We start from the raw sequence: 19,726 nt of genomic DNA on the forward strand, positions 1-19,726 counted from the left end.
GTCTGATGCGAGGGCCGAAGGCCCGAGAAAAGGCCGCCGGCAGGCCAACCCGTACAGAAAAATGCAGTTCGCTTTTAGTTCGCTATCAGTTCGCTTTTAGTTCGCTTAAATTACCCGTGGATTAGTTCGCTTGGAGTTCGCTTCGTCGGGGGATTGGTTCGCTCAGAGTTTAAAAACGACCAAAAACCGAACCGGAAGCGAACTAGTTCGCGAGGGGATCGGTTCGCTTTCGGTCCGCTTGTGAACTGGTAAGCGAACAGTTCGCTTCGACGGCGAGCCACAAAAGAAAGGGCCGACCCCCCGTGTAATGTATGCTTTTGCGTGCCTCGATGCTGGCTGCCGGTGGTAGTCGATCCCTGGTCTTCTGTGATGTGGACTCCTTGGGCTCCTCGTAGTCGACGACGCTAACCACTGCGCTAACCTGAAACATGAGGGCAGGGCCCGCGGGCGAGCCTCTTCACTGGCTCCGCGCAGCTCGGCGCGCGGCACTCCGGTCCATCTCTGTGTGTGCTCTCTGGAGGGCACATTTATCAAGATAGAAAGATGCGGTTTTCGATGTCTCTATTGGAATTTTACGTAAAATCTGCGAGGCGTTTGAGCACTGCACAAAACACCAAAGAAATCGATGTCCCCTTGGAAGCGCGTTTAAACGTTAATAAAACTGCAGACAGATGAGGAATTGAACAAGTGCGCGTCATTGAGAGCGATGTGTTAGGAGGATTTTACTTCTCACATTGACGCTTTATGCATTTGGCACGAGACGGTACATAAACTGTTACATCGCATTTCTTCTGTTATTTCGCACAAGAAATTAAAATTATTGAAACATTATACTACCAGTATAAAGCTTCGCGCAAAACTTTAAGCAAAATAATTGTAATTTTCAGATTTGTTCCTCCGTGGGGACTTGAAGTTGAAGATCTTTGCCCCCTTAATACTTAACTTGCAATCCCCTTGACGTATTAAAATTGAACACCGACGTCCGAAAGGAATGCCGACTTTATTATGGAGCTAACTTAATACGGCGGAGGGTCCCCCCAACCCCCACCCGTTGCTTGTGAGAGGACTAGTACGTTTTCGGTTCGCTGCAGAGTGAACTAGTACGCTGTTGGTTCGCTGCAGAGCGAACTAGTACGCGGTTGGTTCGCTGCAGAGCGAACTAGTGCGCTAAGGGTTCGTACAGGAGGCGGATTGGTTCGTAAGGAGGTTGCGTCGAGCCTCCTTAGCGAACCCTTAGCGAACTAGTTCGCACTGCCGCGCACCGGATGCGTACTAGTCCTCCGGCACGCGAACCTTTAGCGCACTAGTCCCACCGAAGCGAACTATGAGCGAACCAATCCCTCCTTGAGTTCGCTGACTAAAAGCGAACCAGTTCCCCCCTTCCGAACTAAAAGCGAACCAATCCACAGGGTAGCGAACTAAAAACGAACTGAAAACGAACTAAAAGCGAACTATATTTTTCTGTACGGGAAGCTGGGCCGGCCCCCTGTCGAACCGAGTTGCCGGCGCAGCGAAGCGGAGCTGGCAATTCGGTTCGACGGAAGGGCGGGCCCTAGCTTGTTGAGGATGTTGCCGGTGACGGGGACCCCATTGCGGCACAGTTTCGGAAATGTCTCGACCAGACCTGCCGATGGGGCGAATAAAAATTTTTAGTCGGTTGGTCCCTTTTTTTGAAGATTGAGTGGATTTTGTTGAATTTAGGCCTATTTAACCGTTTTTGAGGATGTTGCCGGTGACGGGGACCCGATTGCGGCACAGTTTCGGAAATGTCTCGACCAGACCTACCGATGGGGCGAATAAAAATTTTTAGTCGGTCGGTCCCCTTTTTTGAAGATTGAGTGGATTTTGTTGAATTTAGGCCTATTTAATCGTTTTTGAGGATGTTGCCGGTGACGGGGACCCGATTGCGGCACAGTTTCGGAAATGTCTCGACCAGACCTACCGATGGGGCGAATAAAAATTTTTAGTCGGTCGGTCCCCTTTTTTGAAGATTGAGTGGATTTTGTTGAATTTAGGCCTATTTAATCGTTTTTGAGGATGTTGCCGGTGACGGAGATCCGATTGCGGCACAGTTTTGGAAATGTCTCGACCAGACCTACCGATAGGGCGAATAAAAATTTTTAGTCGGTCGGTCCCCTTTTTTGAAGATTGAGTAGGTTTGCTCGGAAACGGTGAGAAATTTGTTCCCCTTTTTTGTAGATAAAGTAGGTTTTCTCGGAAACGGTAAGGAATTTTCAACTTTAGGGATTTTTCCCAATTTTCCCATAAAATTTGGAATTGAATGGAAAAAACCGCAAGTCTCTACGACCACTCCTTCACCCCAAACATTTCTATGAGTGAGTCAGTGAGTCAGTCGGATTGAGGCTTTATAGGTTCTTGAGGGTCAAGGAGTGGTCGTAGAGACTTGCGGTTTTTTCCATTCGATTCCAAATTTAAGGGGGCTCATACATGTTAAAAGCACTTTTGTAAAAAAAAATTTTGATGTAGACGGATTAAGATTTTACAATTTCTGTGTTAAAATCCTTTTAGATAATTGAGTAAGCTTCATTTTGGCTTAAGGGAAAGTGACTTTGGACATTTTTTGGAGATTTAGTCGAAACGTTTAAAATTTTGCTTCTCGTAAGATTTTGTTCGCATACTTGCTCAGATCTGTGGGGAAAAAATCAGGGAGACTCATCCCCAGTAGTGTCATAGAATTGACTAGAATGGGCTTTATATCTGCAATAGTTTTCAAGAAAAAAAATAAAAACAATTTTTTTAACAATTTTTTAAACAAATTTTCAACAAAAAATTGTTTTTATTTTTTTTCTTGAAAACTATTGCAGATATAAAGCCCATTCTAGTCAATTCTATGACACTACTGGGGATGAGTCTCCCTGATTTTTTCCCCACACATCTGAGCAAGTATGCGAACAAAATCTTACGAGAAGCAAAATTTTAAACGTTTCGACTAAATCTCCAAAAAATGTCCAAAGTCACTTTCCCTTAAGCCAAAATGAAGCTTACTCAATTATCTAAAAGGATTTTAACACAGAAATTGTAAAATCTTAATCCGTCTACATCAAATTTTTTTTTAAAAAAGTGCTTTTAACATGTATGAGCCCCCTTAATGGGAAAATTGGGAAAAATCCGAAAAGTTCAAAATTTCTTACCGTTTCCGAGCAAACTTACTTAATCTTCAAAAAGGAGGATCAAATTCCTCACCGCTTCCGAGCAAACCCACTCAATCTTCAAAAAAGGGGACCGACCGACTGAAAATTTTTATTCGCCCTATCGGTAGGTCTGGTCGAGACATTTCTGAAACTGTGCTTTTATTCGCCCCATCGGTAGGTCTGGTCGAGACATTTCTGAAACTATGCCGCAATCGGGTCCCCGTCACCGGCAACATCCTCAAAACGATTAAATAGGCCTAAATTTCAACAAAATCCACTCAATCTTCAAAAAAGGGGACCGACCGACAAAAATTTTTTATTCTCCCCATCGGTAGGTCTGGTCGAGACATTTCCGAAACTATGCCACAATCAGGTCTCCGTCACCGGCAACATCCGCAAAACGATAAAATAGGCCTAAATTCAACAAAATCCACTCAATCTTCAAAAAAGGGGACCGACCGACTAAAAATTTTTATTCGCCCCATCGGTAGGTCTGGTCGAGACATTTCCGAAACTGTGCCGCAATTGGGTTCCCGTCACCGGCAACATCCTCAAAAACGATTAAATAGGCCTAAATTTAACAAAATCTACTCAATCTTCAAAAAAGGGGACCGACCGACTAAAAATTTTTATTCGCCCCATCGGTAGGTCTAGTCGAGACATTTCCCAAACTGTGCCGCAATTGGGTCCCCGTCACCGGCAACATACTCAAAATCAATCATCAATTGTCATCAAGAACCTATTAAGCCCCAAAATCCGACTGACTGACTCCTTCACTCATCAATCAAGAACCTATATAGCCCCAATCCGACTGACTGACTCACTCACTCACTCACTCACTCATAGAAATGTTTGGGGTCAAGGAGTGGTCGTAGAGACTTGCGGTTTTTTCCATTCAATTCCAAATTATATGGGAAATTTTTTCCAATTGACTGACTGACTGACTGACTCACTCACTCACTCATAGAAATGTTTGGGGTCAAGGAGTGGTCGTAGAGACTTGCGGTTTTTCCATTCGATTCCAAATTTTATGGGAAAATTGGAAAAAATCCCAAAAGTTGAAAATTCCTCACCGTTTCCGAGCAAACCTACTTAACCTTCAAAAAAGGGGACCAAATTCCTCACCGTTTTCTAGCAAACCCACTCAATCTTCGAAAAAGGGGACCGACCGACTAAAAATTTTTATTCGCCCTATCGCTAGGTCTGGTCGAGACATTTCCAAAACTGTGCCGCAATCTGGTCCCCATCACCGGCAACATCCTAAAAACGATATAAAAATAGGCCTAAAATCAACAAAATCCACTCAATCTTCAGAAAAGGGGACTGACCGACTGAAAATTTTTATTCGCCCTATCGGTAGGTATGGTCGAGACATTTCCGAAACTCTGCCGCAATCGGGTCCCCGTCACCGGCAACATCCTTCAAACGATTAAATAGGCCTAAATTTAACAAAATCCACTCAATCTGCAAAAACGGGGACCGACCGACTAAAAATTTTTATCCGCCCCATCGGTAGGTCTGGTCGAGACATTTCCGAAACTGTGCCGCAATCGGGTCCCCGTCACCGGCAACACCCTCAAAATCAATCATCAATTATCATCAGCAAGAACCTATATAGCCCCGAAATCCGACTGACTCCCTCACTCTCTCACTTTGTTTGGGGTCAAGGAACAGTCGTAGAGACTTGAGGTTCTTTCCATTCGATTCCAAATTTTATGGGAAAATGGGATAAAATCCCAAAAGTTGAAAATTCCTCACCGTTTCCGAGCAAACCTACTTAATCTTCTTAAAAGGGGACCGACTGACTAAAAATATTTATTCGCCCCATCGGTAGGTCTGGTCGAGAATTTCCGAAACTGTGCTGCAGTCGGGTCCTTGCCACCGGCAATGGGGTAATCATCATCATCAATCATCATCAAGAACCTAATCATCATCAAGAACCCATATAGCCCCAATCCGACTGACTGACTCACTGCCGCACTCACTCACTCACTCACTCATAGAAATGTTTAGGGTCAAGGGGTGGTCAGAGAGACCTGCGGTGTTTTCCATTCACCTCTATTCGTGTCAAAGCAGTCTTCAATATTTTCCGGACCTTGTATGCACCAATTGACTGCTACAGTAGACAATGCAATACAAGCTATCTATTTGGGCAGTAAAAGTATTGCTTAATTATATGGTCAAAAGCTGTTAAATAGACATTTCAAAAAAGCAGTACATTTACTTCCTTAGAAAATTTGCCTTTGGTCACCACGGACTTGCTGAAAATACTTCGGCACGCGCCCCACAAATGCGGGGGTCTGGGGGCGGAGCCCCCAGCGAGCAGCGCGAGTGACTACTTATGGATGTAATATGATTGGTAGTATTGGGTTGACGGGCACTTAACAAAAACCGTCACATGGTACCCCACCTTCCCTTACTTTTCTTCCCCAACCTACCCCTACTTATTTAAGCACACTCGTTAGAGTGTACTTATCTGAGCACACTCTCGTTGGAGTGTATTCATGTGAGCGCACTTTCGTCGGAGTGTACTTATCTTAACACACTCGGAGTGTGCCCATCTGAGTACACTCTGGTCGGAGTGTACGTTTGAGTACACACTGCACAGAGTGTGCTGGGGACGCCGTTGAGTTTGCAGAGCGTGTGCGACATGATGTCTCTAACTGCATCAGTGACACGTTGGTTGCAGGGTGACCCTGGTGTCCCACTGACGGTGAGGGACTACACACTCGTCACGCCCTTCGACGAACAGCACCACGTCGATCGCGTGCTTGGAGTGGCGTCTTCACTTTCCTACTGCACTGCAAGGACGCAGAGCGGCAATAGCCTGCCTGACCTCTTCACGAACGTCCTCAACTTTTTGCCTTGGATCGAGAGCGTCGTGTGGCCCAATCAGGCGTAGTGGGATCGGAATCATCCGTGGAAACAGGAATCAGAATATGAATCCTCACTTGTATCGGATATGGACTTGAAATCGACCCAGGCGCTCCAAGGCCTGCGGAGACGGTCTTTATAAAGACTGACGCTTTTTTAGGTCCAGAGTCGCTGTACAGGACTCGGATGGAACGTGTGACCCCCACTAATGGGTTTTTACTCGAACGGGGAATCCATTGGTGGAGTAACACGTTTGGTTCAAGTCCTGTACGGCCACCCAGGAGCTCAAAAACGTGTTTAGAATAATGACCACCTCTACCGATATTCTGGGCCAAGGTACACCCTGGCCGGTGATGTCTTTGTGCACTCGTGCGGCTATTTCCCGTACGATTTAGGCGTTAATATAAATTGGGATGGGCACACTGCAAGAAAAAGTGTGAACAGTACTACAAAAGTACAACAAAAACTGTACAATAAAAGTACAACAGGGATTGTAGAATGTACAACGAGAATTCACAAACCACAACGAGGCCTGGACTACACAGCACTCCTCATGCCGGTTCCATTGTACTTTTTGTACTTTGCAAGTACAATAAATTCCTGATAAAATATTTGCCAGAAATTTGTGTACTTATGTTGCGGTTTTTTCTTGCAGTGCAAGTGCTTTGCGATTATAAGTCATTGGATCTGGCGTTTCTGCACTGTGAGATTTAAAAAAAAATTATTTAAGGGGTATGACAAAGGAATCAATGTTTTAGGAGACATTGTTCATTGAGTTGTGTCGCCAAGCATACACTGTAAAAATTAATATCCGGAATAAACGACGGATCCTTCGGCAAAAAAATTGCCAACGATTCCTTCGTTAATTTACGAAGCTCTTCGTATATTTACAAAAACCTTCGTTAATTTTTTGAAAGATCTCTGCCGATTTTACAATCACAATGGAAATTTATGAAGCACCTTCGTAAATCTACAAAGATCCTTCGTAAATTTACAGGGAACCTTCGTTTATAAACAAAGAACCTTCGTTAATATACAGAGATTCTTCGTAATTATACGTCTGGAATTAACGACGGATCCTTCGGCAAAAAAATTGCCGACAGTTCCTTCGTTTATTTACGAAGGTCCGCCGTAGATTTACGAAGACCCGTCGTAGATTAACGAAGCCCGTCGTGAATTAACGAAGCCCTTCGTAAATTTACAACAAATTTTGTAAATTTACGATTTTTCTTCGTAAATTAACGACGAACCTACGTTGACTTAAAAAAGTTCCCGTAGGAAAGAAACATTTACAGTGCATTTTTGGACATTCCCAAAAACCCTTCGGAAAATATTCCGTCGTAAATTCACAACATATTTTTTACAGTGTAAGGTACGCAGAGAACAAGGACTGCGTCATCTGCGAGATTGCCGAGATCATCTGTAGTCAATGGACGTTTAGGTTTAATGAAAGGAACACTAGACTTGACACAAACAGAGACGGAAAATTCGACTACACGTTTTAAAAGTATACCGTTATTATTCAATAATGAATCCAGTCGCAAATAATGAAAGTCAACAGAGCACTTTACTTTCTGATGTACTCAACTCACACACTGTGGCACAAAGCAACGGAAAATTCTGTAACCAGCTTGTGGTAATTCTCCGTAGACCACTTGTCAGGATTCTCCGTAGGCTCTTACAGTATTTTCCGTGGGACCACACAGTCTTCTCCGTAGGACCTTACAGTCTTCCAGGTCCTACGGAGGAGACTGTGCCGTCCTACACAGAAAAAAGGAATTCGTTGACCCAACGAAAATGTGCGTTGATTCCGTGATAACCGAAAAAATTTGTTGGAGTTACGAAAACTTTGTTTGCGCAACGAAATTTTTGTTGGCAAAACTAACCATCTTTTAGGGCAACCAAAAGATTCGTCAAGGGAACAAAGTCACGATTTTGTCACTCCAACTAACTTTTTTGCTCCGCCAATGAATTGTTCGTCCTACCAACAAATTATTCGTTACGCAAAAAAACTGTTCGTTACTCAAACAAATTTTTTTCGGTTATCACGAAATCAACGTACATTTTCGTTGGGTCAATGAATCCCTTTTTTCCGTGTACGGAGAATACTATGCGGCTCTACGGAGAGTACTGTAAGAGCCTACGGAGGAAATTGATAAGAGGGCTACGGACAATTCTGGCAAAAAAATTAACAGAATTTTCCGTGCCTTTTTGCCACAGTGCAGATACCAGTGATACTGAATTCGTCCTCTAAAATGCAAACAAGGGCTATTAGTAAACGAGACCCACTTAGTTGATGAGTTCATAGGGTATAAAAAAGAGTGAATTTCTATGATTTCTGTTGTTGCCTCTATTAAGTTCATTGCTGTTCATTTAATACTGTTGTTCAGTGCATTCTGTTACAACCCCATCATGGAAACTTGTAAGCCTGTACTTTGTACCTCAGTACCAAATATCATTGTACCACAATGATGTTGTGAATAAAAATGAATTGTTTTTGAATCTAAGTCTGCACATTGCACGTACTCACTCACACCCGCAAAGATGGCCTCGCGTGCATCGTGGATTACGTGAGCGGCTTGAGTATTTTTACAAAAATTGGGGGAATCGGGAAGACGAAGCGAATCCCTTTTTATTCCAGCTTTATTCCAGAGTTCGATGTCTCGGCTAGACCTTTTTTAACGAGGCGTCGAAAAGGGTCCAGGAGCCCTTCATTGGTTGGCCCATTCAACTGTTTAAATGATGTTTGTCCCAACAAACATCATCACAGGCACCTCAACTGAAATCTACTACCCCAATAAACCTGGTGGAATTTACTGTCATTGGAAGGGGCCTTAATCAGTTTAAACAAGTTTTTAGAAAGTCGTTCTGTTAACGTTGAGAGAACTGAAACGCCCACCTTCTCTAGTTTCAAGCGCCACACGCAAGAGCGAAGATATTTCAAACAATGTTGTTAAAACTAATGAAAATAGTCAAAATTACAGCGGCGAACGAAACATATTTAGCTGTGGAGGAACTAGTCAGTGTAAACTCTGTCGGTTTTAAGTCTCTTGTGCGAGTACTGGAAGTCTGCGAGTCGGGCCCAAAAGGAGAATCGGTGGTTGTTTGAGAAACGGCAGCTGAAGTCGTCTCGGATGCCGGACTTGGGGGACTCGAGGGTTCAGTGGTAGAGCTTGCCGCCCTTGTAGACGGTTCGGGCGTGGTGAAGGGTTCGGATGTCGTAGAGAGTTCCGCTGCGGTGGAGGGTCCTGCCGCCGTCGAAGGTCTGGCCGTCGTCGCGGGTTCAGCCGGGGAAGTCGCTTTGGCCGTGACGGAGGATTTTGTCGTGGTGGCAGGTTCAGCTGTGGTTGGCGGTTTGGGCGTTGTGGCGGGTTCGGCTGTCGCAGAGCTTATAGCCGTCGAGGGAGTTCCGACCGCCGTGGTAGGTTTAGTCGTGGTAGATGATTCGACAGTAGTGGAGAGCTCAACAATGGGAGAGGGTTGAGCTGTTGTGGAGGTTTCCCCCGTGGTGGTGGGTTCTGCTATGGTAGACGGTTTGGCCGTTGCAGATGATTCAGATGTAGAGGGTTCGGCTGTCGTTGAAGGGCTGTCCGTGGTGGTAGGTACGGCCGTAGTTGATGGTTCTCCCTTGGAAGAGGGTTCAGCTGTCGTTGAAGGTCTGTCCGTGGCGGTGGGTACCGCCGTGGTTGATGGTTCTACCGTGGTAGGGGGTTCAGCCGTCGTGGAGGAACTGACTGTCGTTGTAGGACTGTCAGTGGTAGTGGGTACCACCGTGGTTGATGGTTCTACCGTGGTAAGGGGTTCGGCCGTCGTGGCGGGTCTGGCTGTTGTTGAAAGTCCGTCAGTGCCGCTGGGTATCGCCGTAGTTGATGGTTCTACCGTGGCAGTGGGGTCGGCTGTCGTTGAAGGGCTGGTCGTGGTTGATGGTTCTACCGTGGTAAGGGGTTCGGCCGTCGTGGAGGATCTGGCTGTTGTTGAAGGTCTGTCGGTAGTAGTGGGTTCCGCCGTGGTTGATGGTTCTACCGTGGTAGGGGGTTCAGCCGTCGTGAAGGAACTGACTGCCGTTGTAGGACTGTCCGTGGAAGTGGGTACGGCCGTTGATGTTGGTTCTAACGTGGTAGGGGGTTCGTCCGTCGTGGAGGATCTAGCTATCGTTGAAGGTCTGTCCGTGGTGGTGAGTTCCGCCGTGGTTGATGGTTCTACCGTGGTAGGGAGTTCCGCCGACGTGGAAGAACTGACAGTCGTTGTAGGACTGTCCGTGGTAGTGGGTAGCGCCGTAGATAATGGTTCTATCGTGGTAGAGGGTTCGGCCGTCGTTTGGGGTCTGGCTGTCGTTGAAGGTCTGTCCGTGGTGGTGGGTACCGCCGTGGTTGATTGTTCTACCGTGGTTGGGGGTTCGGTTGGTGTTAACGGTCTGGTCGTTGTGGTAGGAACAGCCGTGGTTGATGGTTCTACTGTGAAAGAGGGTTCAGCTCTCGTCAAAGGCCTGTCCGTGGTGGTGGGTACCGCCGTGGTTGATGGTTCTACCGTGGTAAGGGGTTCGGCCGTCGTGGAGGAACTGGCTGTCGTTGAAGGTCTGTCCGTGGAAGTGGGTACCGCCGTGGTAGGGGGTTCCACCGACGTGGAGGGACTGACAGTCGTTGAAGTCCTGTCCGTGGAAGTGGGTACGGCCGTTGGTTCTAACGTGGTAGAGGGTTCGGCCGTCGTGGAGGATCTAGCTATCGTTGAAGATCTGTCCGTGCTGGTAGGTACCGCCGTGGTTGGTGGTTCTACCGTGGTAGTGGGTTCGGCTGTCGTTGAAGGGCTGGTCGTTGTGGTTGGTACCGCCGTGGTTGATGGTTCTACCGTGGTAAGGGGTTCGGCCGTCGTGGATGAACTGACTGCCGTTGTAGGACCGTCTGTGGTAGTGGGTACCACCGTGGTTGATGGTTCTACCGTCGTAGGGGGTTCAGCCGTCTTGAAGGAACTGGCTGCCGTTATAGGACTGTCCGTAGAAGTGGGTACGGCCGTTGATGATGGCTCTAACGTGGTAAGGGGTTCGGCCGTCGTGGAGGATCTAGCCGTCGTTGAAGGTCTGTCTGTGGCGGTGGGCAACGCCGTGGTTGGTGGTTCTACCGTGGTAGAGGGTTCAGCTCTCGTCAAAGGCCTGTCCGTGGTGGTGGGTACCGCCGTGGTTGATGGTTCTACCGTGGTAAGGGGTTCGGCCGTCGTGGAGGATCTGGCCGTCGTTGGTCTGTCTGTGGCGGTGGGCAACGCCGTGGTTAATGGTTCTACCGTGGTAGGGGGTTCAGCCGTCGTGAAGGAACTGACTGCCGTTGTAGGACTGTCCGTGGAAGTGGGTACGGCCGTTGATGTTGGTTCTAACGTGGTAGTGGGTTCGGCCGTCGTGGAGGATCTAGCTATCGTTGAAGATCTGTCCGTGCTGGTGGGTGCCGCCGTGGTTGGTGGTTCTACCGTGGTAGTGGGTTCGGCTGTCGTTGAAGGGCTGGTCGTTGTGGTTGGTACCGCCGTGGTTGATGGTTCTACCGTGGTAAGGGGTTCGGCCGTCGTGGATGAAATGACTGCCGTTGTAGGACCGTCTGTGGTAGTGGGTACCACCGTGGTTGATGGTTCTACCGTCGTAGGGGGTTCAGCTGTCTTGAAGGAACTGGCCGCCGTTGTAGGACTGTCCGTGGAAGTGGGTAGGGCCGTTGATGATGGTTCTAACGTGGTAGAGGGTTCGGCCGTCGTTGAAGGTCTGTCTGTGGCGGTGGGCAACGCCGTGGTTGATGGTTCTACCGTGGTAGGGGTTCGGCTCTCGTTAAAGGCTGTCCGTGGTGGTGGACCGCCGTGGTTGATGGTTCTACCGTCGTAGGGGTTCAGCCGTCTTGAAGGAACTGGCTGCCGTTGTAGGACTGTCCGTGGAAGTGGGTACGGCCGTGATGATGGTTCTAACGTGGTAAGGGGTTCGGCCGTCGTGGAGGATCTAGCCGTCGTTGAAGGTCTGTCTGTGCGGTGGGCAACGCCGTGGTTGGTGGTTCTACCGTGGTAGAGGGTTCAGCTCTCGTCAAAGGCCTGTCCGTGGTGTGTGGGTACCGCCGTGGTTGATGGTTCTACCGTGGTAGGGGTTCGGCCGTCGTTGAAGGTCTGTCTGTGGCGGTGGGCAACGCCGTGGTTGATGGTTCTACCGTGGTAGGGGGTTCGGCTCTCGTTGAGGGGCTATCCGTGGTGGTTGGAACTGCCGTGGTTGATGGTTCTACCGTCGTAGGGGGTTCAGCCGTCTTGAAGGAACTGGCTGCCGTTGTAGGACTGTCCGTGGAAGTGGGTACGGCCGTTGATGATGGCTCTAACGTGGTAAGGGGTTCGGCCGTCGTGGAGGATCTAGCCGTCGTTGAAGGTCTGTCTGTGGCGGTGGGCAACGCCGTGGTTGGTGGTTCTACCGTGGTAGAGGGTTCAGCTCTCGTCAAAGGCCTGTCCGTGGTGGTGGGTACCGCCGTGGTTGATGGTTCTACCGTGGTAGGGGTTCGGCTCTCGTTGAGGGCTATCCGTGGTGGTTGGAACTGCCGTGGTTGATGGTTCTACCGTGGAAGGGGGTTCGGCTCTCGTTGAGGGGCTATCCGTGGTGGTTGGAACTGCCGTGGTTGATGGTTCTACCGTCGTAGGGGGTTCAGCCGTCTTGAAGGAACTGGCTGCCGTTGTAGGACTGTCCGTGGAAGTGGGTACGGCCGTTGATGATGGCTCTAACGTGGTAAGGGGTTCGGCCGTCGTGGAGGATCTAGCCGTCGTTGAAGGTCTGTCTGTGGCGGTGGGCAACGCCGTGGTTGGTGGTTCTACCGTGGTAGAGGGTTCAGCTCTCGTCAAAGGCCTGTCCGTGGTGGTGGGTACCGCCGTGGTTGATGGTTCTACCGTGGTAGGGGGTTCGGCTCTCGTTGAGGGGCTATCCGTGGTGGTTGGAACTGCCGTGGTTGATGGTTCTACCGTGGAAGGGGGTTCGGCTCTCGTTGAGGGGCTATCCGTGGTGGTTGGAACTGCCGTGGTTGATGGTTCTACCGTCGTAGGGGGTTCAGCCGTCTTGAAGGAACTGGCTGCCGTTGTAGGACTGTCCGTGGAAGTGGGTACGGCCGTTGATGATGGCTCTAACGTGGTAAGGGGTTCGGCCGTCGTGGAGGATCTAGCCGTCGTTGAAGGTCTGTCTGTGGCGGTGGGCAACGCCGTGGTTGGTGGTTCTACCGTGGTAGAGGGTTCAGCTCTCGTCAAAGGCCTGTCCGTGGTGGTGGGTACCGCCGTGGTTGATGGTTCTACCGTGGTAGGGGGTTCGGCTCTCGTTGAGGGGCTATCCGTGGTGGTTGGAACTGCCGTGGTTGATGGTTCTACCGTGGAAGGGGGTTCGGCTCTCGTTGAGGGGCTATCCGTGGTGGTTGGAACTGCCGTGGTTGATGGTTCTACCGTCGTAGGGGGTTCAGCCGTCTTGAAGGAACTGGCTGCCGTTGTAGGACTGTCCGTGGAAGTGGGTACGGCCGTTGATGATGGCTCTAACGTGGTAAGGGGTTCGGCCGTCGTGGAGGATCTAGCCGTCGTTGAAGGTCTGTCTGTGGCGGTGGGCAACGCCGTGGTTGGTGGTTCTACCGTGGTAGAGGGTTCAGCTCTCGTCAAAGGCCTGTCCGTGGTGGTGGGTACCGCCGTGGTTGATGGTTCTACCGTGGTAGGGGGTTCGGCTCTCGTTGAGGGGCTATCCGTGGTGGTTGGAACTGCCGTGGTTGATGGTTCTACCGTGGAAGGGGGTTCGGCTCTCGTTGAGGGGCTATCCGTGGTGGTTGGAACTGCCGTGGTTGATGGTTCTACCGTGGAAGGTCTGTCCGTGGTGGTCGGTACCGCCGTGGTTAATGATTCCACCGTGGTAGAGGGTTTGGCCGTCGCGGAGCTTTCCGCCGCAGTGGAGGATTGCGCTGTAGAGGTGTGTTCCGCTGTGGTAGACGCTTTGGCCGTTGTAGACGATTCAGCTGTCGTAGAGCTCTCCGTCGTTGGTTTCTGTAAGAGAATGCAATTTTTAAAGGAGCACTTTTGTGCCTTCAATGCATTTTGGACGGTTAAATACACTGCGTTGCGAGCAGCGGGCTGCACGCTCGGCCCGCCGATTAACTTTTTATCGAGTGAACGCACTCATGATTGACCAGTGACCTATCACAATGTAGTCAGTACATACTTCCCTCGGTTAGACCATAAGAATGGCATTCACCTACTGCCCGCCGGGCTTAGAGAGGGCCCCTTGAGTATACGAGCCCAGGCGAAAATGGAAACGGTAAGAGCGTGTTCTCTGTCAGTTCGGTGAACAGGTAAGAAACGCGTTACAGAGACGAAACAGCGTAAGAACGCGGACAACAATAAAGGAGCGTTTATAGTCTGTTTTCATTACATCCACGAAACAGCTTCCCGATAACAGACAGCAAACAGCAAAAGAGCAGTGTGTTGTCTGCTTCGCACTAGTTCTTTTAACAGCTAAGAAACAGTCAGCTCAACCTGTTCGGAAACGGAGACGATTCCTCTTATGGCCGGTTTACCGTCTGTTTCTCAAACGTGCAGGAAACACTTAGCTCTACCCGCGCGCGAACGTACACGGAACGTCCTTTAGTCGGTTAGATGTGTGATTACAAACTCGTAAAGAACGGGGAAACTCTGCCTGAGCCCGAACGGGTAAGGAACGTCCTGTAGCCGGTTGCCTGTGTGGTTACAAACACGTAAAGAACGGGGAAACTCTGCCTGAGCCCGAACGGGCACGGAACGACCTGTAGCCGGTGCAATGTGCGTTTACAAACACGTTACGAACACGGAGCTCTGCCTGCGTCCGAACAGACGCGAAACGTCTTTCACCAGTTCAGTGACTGTTCATAAACATGGAAGGAACAGACAACGCTACAGTCACAGTGGAGGGGGGAGGCGGACAGAGTGGGGCGGGCGTCGGAAGGAGGCAGGTTGTTGCCTGACTGCTCCGTCTATGAGTGTGTTTCACGGTTCCACGCAGCATGTGCAAGGGTGGCCGAGTGGTAAGGCGATGGCACTGTGATCGGTTGGCGCGGGTTCAATCCCGGGTCGGGGCCGATGCAGGAGGACCGTAGCAAGCCACGAGGTAAGGAAAGTAGTGAATGGAAAAGGAGGAGCAGAGGAGAGGGGAGAGAGGGGGAGCGGGAGAGAGGGGGAAGGGGGTAGGGGGTAGGGAAGGAGGAAAGAGGGGTAAAAAGTAAATAATTTTTTTTATTTTATTTTACGGTGTCCGGGAGTGAAGGACTGGAGGGGAGACGGCAGAAGACAGCCGCGCATGCCGGTGGAGGGGGCAGCGGCGCGGCAGGCGCGGCACCCCCACCACAGCCGCGGAGTCCGTTCTCTCTTCACGTAAGGAACAGGCAGTGAACAGGTTGCAGCTGGTTAGGGGAACGCCTAGGGAACACACTACGAACGGTCAACCATCTAGGCCGGCTACACGTAAGAAACAGACAGTGAACAGGCAATAGACTGTACACTGCAAAAAATCAGTGTCTGATACGGATCATGCTACGGCGTTCCGTATACCCCCTGAAATGGTGATACGGACATCTGCCGTACTACTCCTCCCATAAGAGCCTGTGCTTTGTAAAGCGTACTACGGAAATTTAACGGAAAATGTACCGCTAATTTTACACCGGAGGTTGCCGTTTCAGTTTTCCGTTTGTGAATAAGTCCAAAATGCTCTACGGGCAGTAAGGAACGGTCGCTCCGTAACGCAAAGTTCTGTGACGAAACGCATGAAACGGTCACTCGGTAGGGATACGGACTGGCCGTTACACGTTGTCCGTTATAGAAATTGGAGTTACGGAGTGTCTGTTCCTCACTGTCCGTAGAGCATTTTGGACTATTTCACAAACGGAAAACCGAAACGGCAACCTCCGGTGTAAAATTAGCGGTACATTTTCCATTAAATTTCCGTAGTACGCTTTACAAAGCACAGGCACTTATGGGAGGAGTAGTACGGCAGATGTCCGTATCACCATTTCAGGGGGTACACGGAACGCCGTAGCATGATCCGTATCAGACACTGATTTTTTGCAGTGTACAGCAACAGACAGTGTGTTCGAATTTACTTGACAAGAACAGGCTACTGGCCGTGGCAAGATCACTGTACAGTAAAACTCCCATCCAAGCTGACAAATCGGGGGACAGATTAAGCTTCGAGAGAACAGCCCGATTCGTTGACCACATGGTGCAAGGGACGGCGAGGGTCGACCCGGTGCGCCGGGAGGGCAATAAACGCAGGTGCAGTCGGTTGCAGCAAGTTTTGGCGAAACTTTAAAAAATCATATCTCGGGAACTACTTGTCCGATCGGCCTGAGATTTCGCACAGCACGGTATCTCATGTAATACTACACGCAAAAAAAATTGAATCGCGAGTTTGGGCTGATTTGGACCTAGACAAGTCGGGCTAGTGGAGCGGTCACTGCCGGTTTATGGCCCTCAACTGTCATCCCCTTGTCAAACGGCGACCTCGCACCGAGCTGCGAAGGGACTGGCTACACAGCGAAAATTAAAAAAAAGCTTGGATGGAATCAGCTTAGAGGGGAGTTTTACTGTAGAAACAGCCTGTACCATGTTCACGAACAGACACATTTTCGCCTGGGAGGGTGCGTTAAGTTCGCCCAATGTGAAACTAAACGATGAAGCAAGTGCGTGGTGGATGATCGGTTACTGGGGAAACCCAAACGGAAACTCACGTGACTTTCAAATTTGAGTTTAGGCCAATTGTAGCGCAGTTTCACCTTCTTTAAAAGTCCTCTTAATTGCACATGTGACGACCGTATCGATTGCAAATTATTAAGATCCTTAAAATTGAGTAATCGTTCACCACACTCACATTTACTCAAGAAGCCCTAATAGAGTGGAGCGTTTTTCCACATTTTGCGATGATCAAAACGTAATGCGGAAAAGTTGCGAAAAAAAAATGCGAACATGAAAGTGAGGTTAAGAGTTTCGGCACTGCTCGTTTTCACGATTAGCTTCCACGGTATAAATAGCTTCCATTGTTTTTCTTGCTTTGACAACTGAACGAAATCAAGATTTTATCACGCAAACAATCCCAAACTCCCGTATTACAATTTATGCAAGGTCAAAGTCACGAAGTGTAGCGGCAACATTTCAAGCGATTTCCTTGGAAAATCAAAGAATTTGAAGGGATCTTTGGAATCATTTCACTCGAGCTGACCAATTTTCAAGGGGACCCGTTGTAATTTGAGCTTATTCCAAGGGACTCCCTTGGGTTTGCTCGCTACTCTTGGATTCCAAGGAAACGTTTTTATCGTGCAGGTCCCCAGGTACGAACTCCCAACCCTCCCTTATCGAACCTCGCCAAACCCTCCGATGTACAGGACCTGACCGAGCGTTGTACCTGAGTTGAAGTTGTGGTTATGGTTTTCCACCAGTCACAGTATTTCGAAATAAGAAATTCCTTGAATTTGCATTCTCTGGTTTCGTAGTCAAAAACTTCCACGTGGAACAAGCCGCCGCATTTTGTCCCTTTCGACGCCGGCACTCCGTTTGTACACTGAATGTACATGTGACACCATCCCTCGCATGGCACTGGTAGTTTCTCGTCTCCTTTGCATCTGGAACACATCAATGTAATTGTTAGAGTACTTGACTAGAAATGTGCAGACGCGCGTACCTCGAGCTGTCACAGTGATCATGGGGGATCATGGCGTGTTACGGCAGTTTTCGTTTGTTGAAGAAGCTGTTCCGATTTTAAGATCTTTGGCCAGCACAACACGAACTTTTTTTCACCGAGGGGTCCACTTCTCAGAATTTTGGTGTTCACGTTTCCTCCGTTTCAGGATTCCTAGGAGATTCCATCCATGATTCCCACGCGATTTGTATGAACCGTGCGAATCTTAAGTTATTCCGACTGGTTATTAAACGGTGCTGTGGGTCGAAACATGGTCAGGTTTGGTCGTGCCATGGCCCATAGAGTCAGAAAGGACAAAAACCGAAAATCGGTTTTCTTCACTCCCTCCCCTAATTTGACTAGTGGAGTGTGAATGAGATGCGTCGCAACTCTTCTTTATGTACTGACCTGCCGTTTTCTAGACTATAACTGTAAAACAAATCGCAGATGGCGGGATCTGCTGTCAAGCTAGTCGGCAACGCTGTTGCGACGGCCACCACAACGATAAGAATAGGGACGACGACTGAAAGACAAGAGGAAAGATAGGACTTTATTCACCAATTTTCTGAAACAAAATATCAATTGTACGTTGCATCGAAGTGGTACGTTTTGATGTCACAGGGGAAAGGCCATACCGTTTGGATTTTTTTGCCCTACGGGCAGGTTTTGAGTTAAGCCTTCGCCGCACTACAAGATGTCTGGATGAGCGCACAGCCTGTCCCACGGTAATTGCCAAAATAAAATTGTTACGGACAGACCGAAAAAAAAACACTCAAAACGTAAACAAAATATTCTTTTAGTGTGATCGCATAACGCTGCATATCTTTATCTTATCCACTTTGAAATTTCTGAATTTTGATGCGAATTCACGGCTTTAACAATAGGGCCTACAAAGCATGGTCCAACTCCCTGCACATCCAGCCACAATTTCAGTTCGTCCGTTCGTTCGAAACTATTTCAGCTCTGGCTTCTGCTATTATGAGTTGGAACATTTTCGATTCTACCGCAGATCATAGTGCACACTTCGAAAGTAAAGACGAACTACCATACTGTCGTAAGTTTACCGAAATGCATGGCTGCACGCCGTTGGCCCATGCGTTGCTCGTCGTGTGGCTCACTTCGTCTCGTCACCTAAAGTGGACTGCGTTCTTCAAAGGTCACTGCGGAGGGAAACAATCCATTATCTCGTTAATCGACTTCATTCATAGTCAATACGTCAATAATCGGATAACAGTAAGCCGGGGCAATAGCATTCAGCTGACGCCGAGCGCACAGCAAGCGCAGTTCACGGCCCTACCACGGACAGGAAAAGAGGCCATGCGATCCATTGGGCCCGAACAGGTGTCTTCTCATCTGCACTCTAAAACAAATTGTTGCGAACTTTTTCGTTTTGGCTAGTGAAACGTCCGTTCTTTGTGCTACTTTTAAGGGGGCAATACACTGAAAATGGCCAAAAACTGACTTGTGTGCTTACTTTCATACACTGTAAAAATTAATATCCGGAATAAACGACGGGTCCTTCGGCAAAAAATTGCCAACGGTTGCTTCGTTAATTTACGAAGCTCTTCATATATTTACAAAAACCTTCGTTAATTTTTTGAAAGGTCTCTGCCGATTTTCCAATCACAATGGAAATTTACGAAGCACCTTCGTAAATCTACAAAGATCCTTCGTAAATTTACAGGGAACCTTCGTTTATAAACAAAGAACCTTCGTTAATATACAGAGATTCTTCGTAATTATACGTCTGGAATTAACGACGGATCCTTCGGCAAAAAAATTGCCAACACTTCCTTCGTTTATTTACGAAGGCCCGCCGTAGATTTACGAAGACCCGTCGTAGATTAACGAAGCCCGTCGTAAATTTTCGAAGCCCTTCGTAAATTTACAACAGATTCTGTAAATTTACGTTTTTTCTTCGTAAATTTACGAAAGACCCTTCGTAAATTAAGGACGAACCTACGTTGATTTACAAAAGTCCCTGTAGGAAAGAAACATTTACAGTGCACTTTTGGACATTCCCAAAATCCCTTCGGAA

The 19,726-nt window shown here is 48.4% G+C and overlaps 2 protein-coding genes across 2 annotated transcripts in view; one reads left to right on the forward strand and one right to left on the reverse strand.

The window, feature by feature from the left end:
- The window catches only part of LOC117642831, a 45,103-nt gene extending 38,019 nt beyond the window's left edge, over positions 1 to 7,084 (forward strand). Inside the window, exon 13 of the mRNA XM_034381410.1 lies at positions 5,842 to 7,084. Within this exon, the coding sequence (XP_034237301.1) occupies positions 5,842 to 6,054 (213 nt within the window). The 3' untranslated portion in view covers positions 6,055 to 7,084. The remainder of the gene's footprint in view (positions 1 to 5,841) is intronic.
- Positions 7,085 to 8,874: 1,790 nt separating this feature from the next.
- Positions 8,875 to 18,848, reverse strand: LOC117638941 (mucin-5AC-like). Its single transcript, XM_034374177.1, has 6 exons — positions 18,753 to 18,848; positions 18,097 to 18,211; positions 17,416 to 17,632; positions 13,358 to 14,033; positions 12,180 to 12,243; positions 8,875 to 10,629 (listed from the first exon to the last, which is right to left on the reverse strand). The coding sequence occupies exons 1-6, from the start codon at positions 18,781 to 18,783 to the stop codon at positions 8,967 to 8,969; spliced, it is 2,766 nt and encodes a 921-aa protein (XP_034230068.1). The 5' UTR covers positions 18,784 to 18,848; the 3' UTR covers positions 8,875 to 8,966.
- Positions 18,849 to 19,726: the final 878 nt, after the last annotated feature.

The sequence above is a fragment of the Thrips palmi genome, unplaced genomic scaffold (assembly GCF_012932325.1).
Source record: "Thrips palmi isolate BJ-2018 unplaced genomic scaffold, TpBJ-2018v1 HiC_scaffold_1, whole genome shotgun sequence".
NCBI lineage: Eukaryota > Metazoa > Arthropoda > Insecta > Thysanoptera > Thripidae > Thrips > Thrips palmi.

Coding starts and splice junctions, on each gene's coding strand:
- LOC117638941 (XM_034374177.1), bottom strand. CDS start 18,783: ATGGGCCAACGGCGTGCAGCCATGCATTTCG. Junction 18,212..18,752: donor GCGTGCAGCCATGCATTTCG/GTAAACTTACGA, acceptor CTTGTCTTTCAG/TCGTCGTCCCTATTCTTATC. Junction 17,633..18,096: donor TATAGTCTAGAAAACGGCAG/GTCAGTACATAA, acceptor GATGTGTTCCAG/ATGCAAAGGAGACGAGAAAC.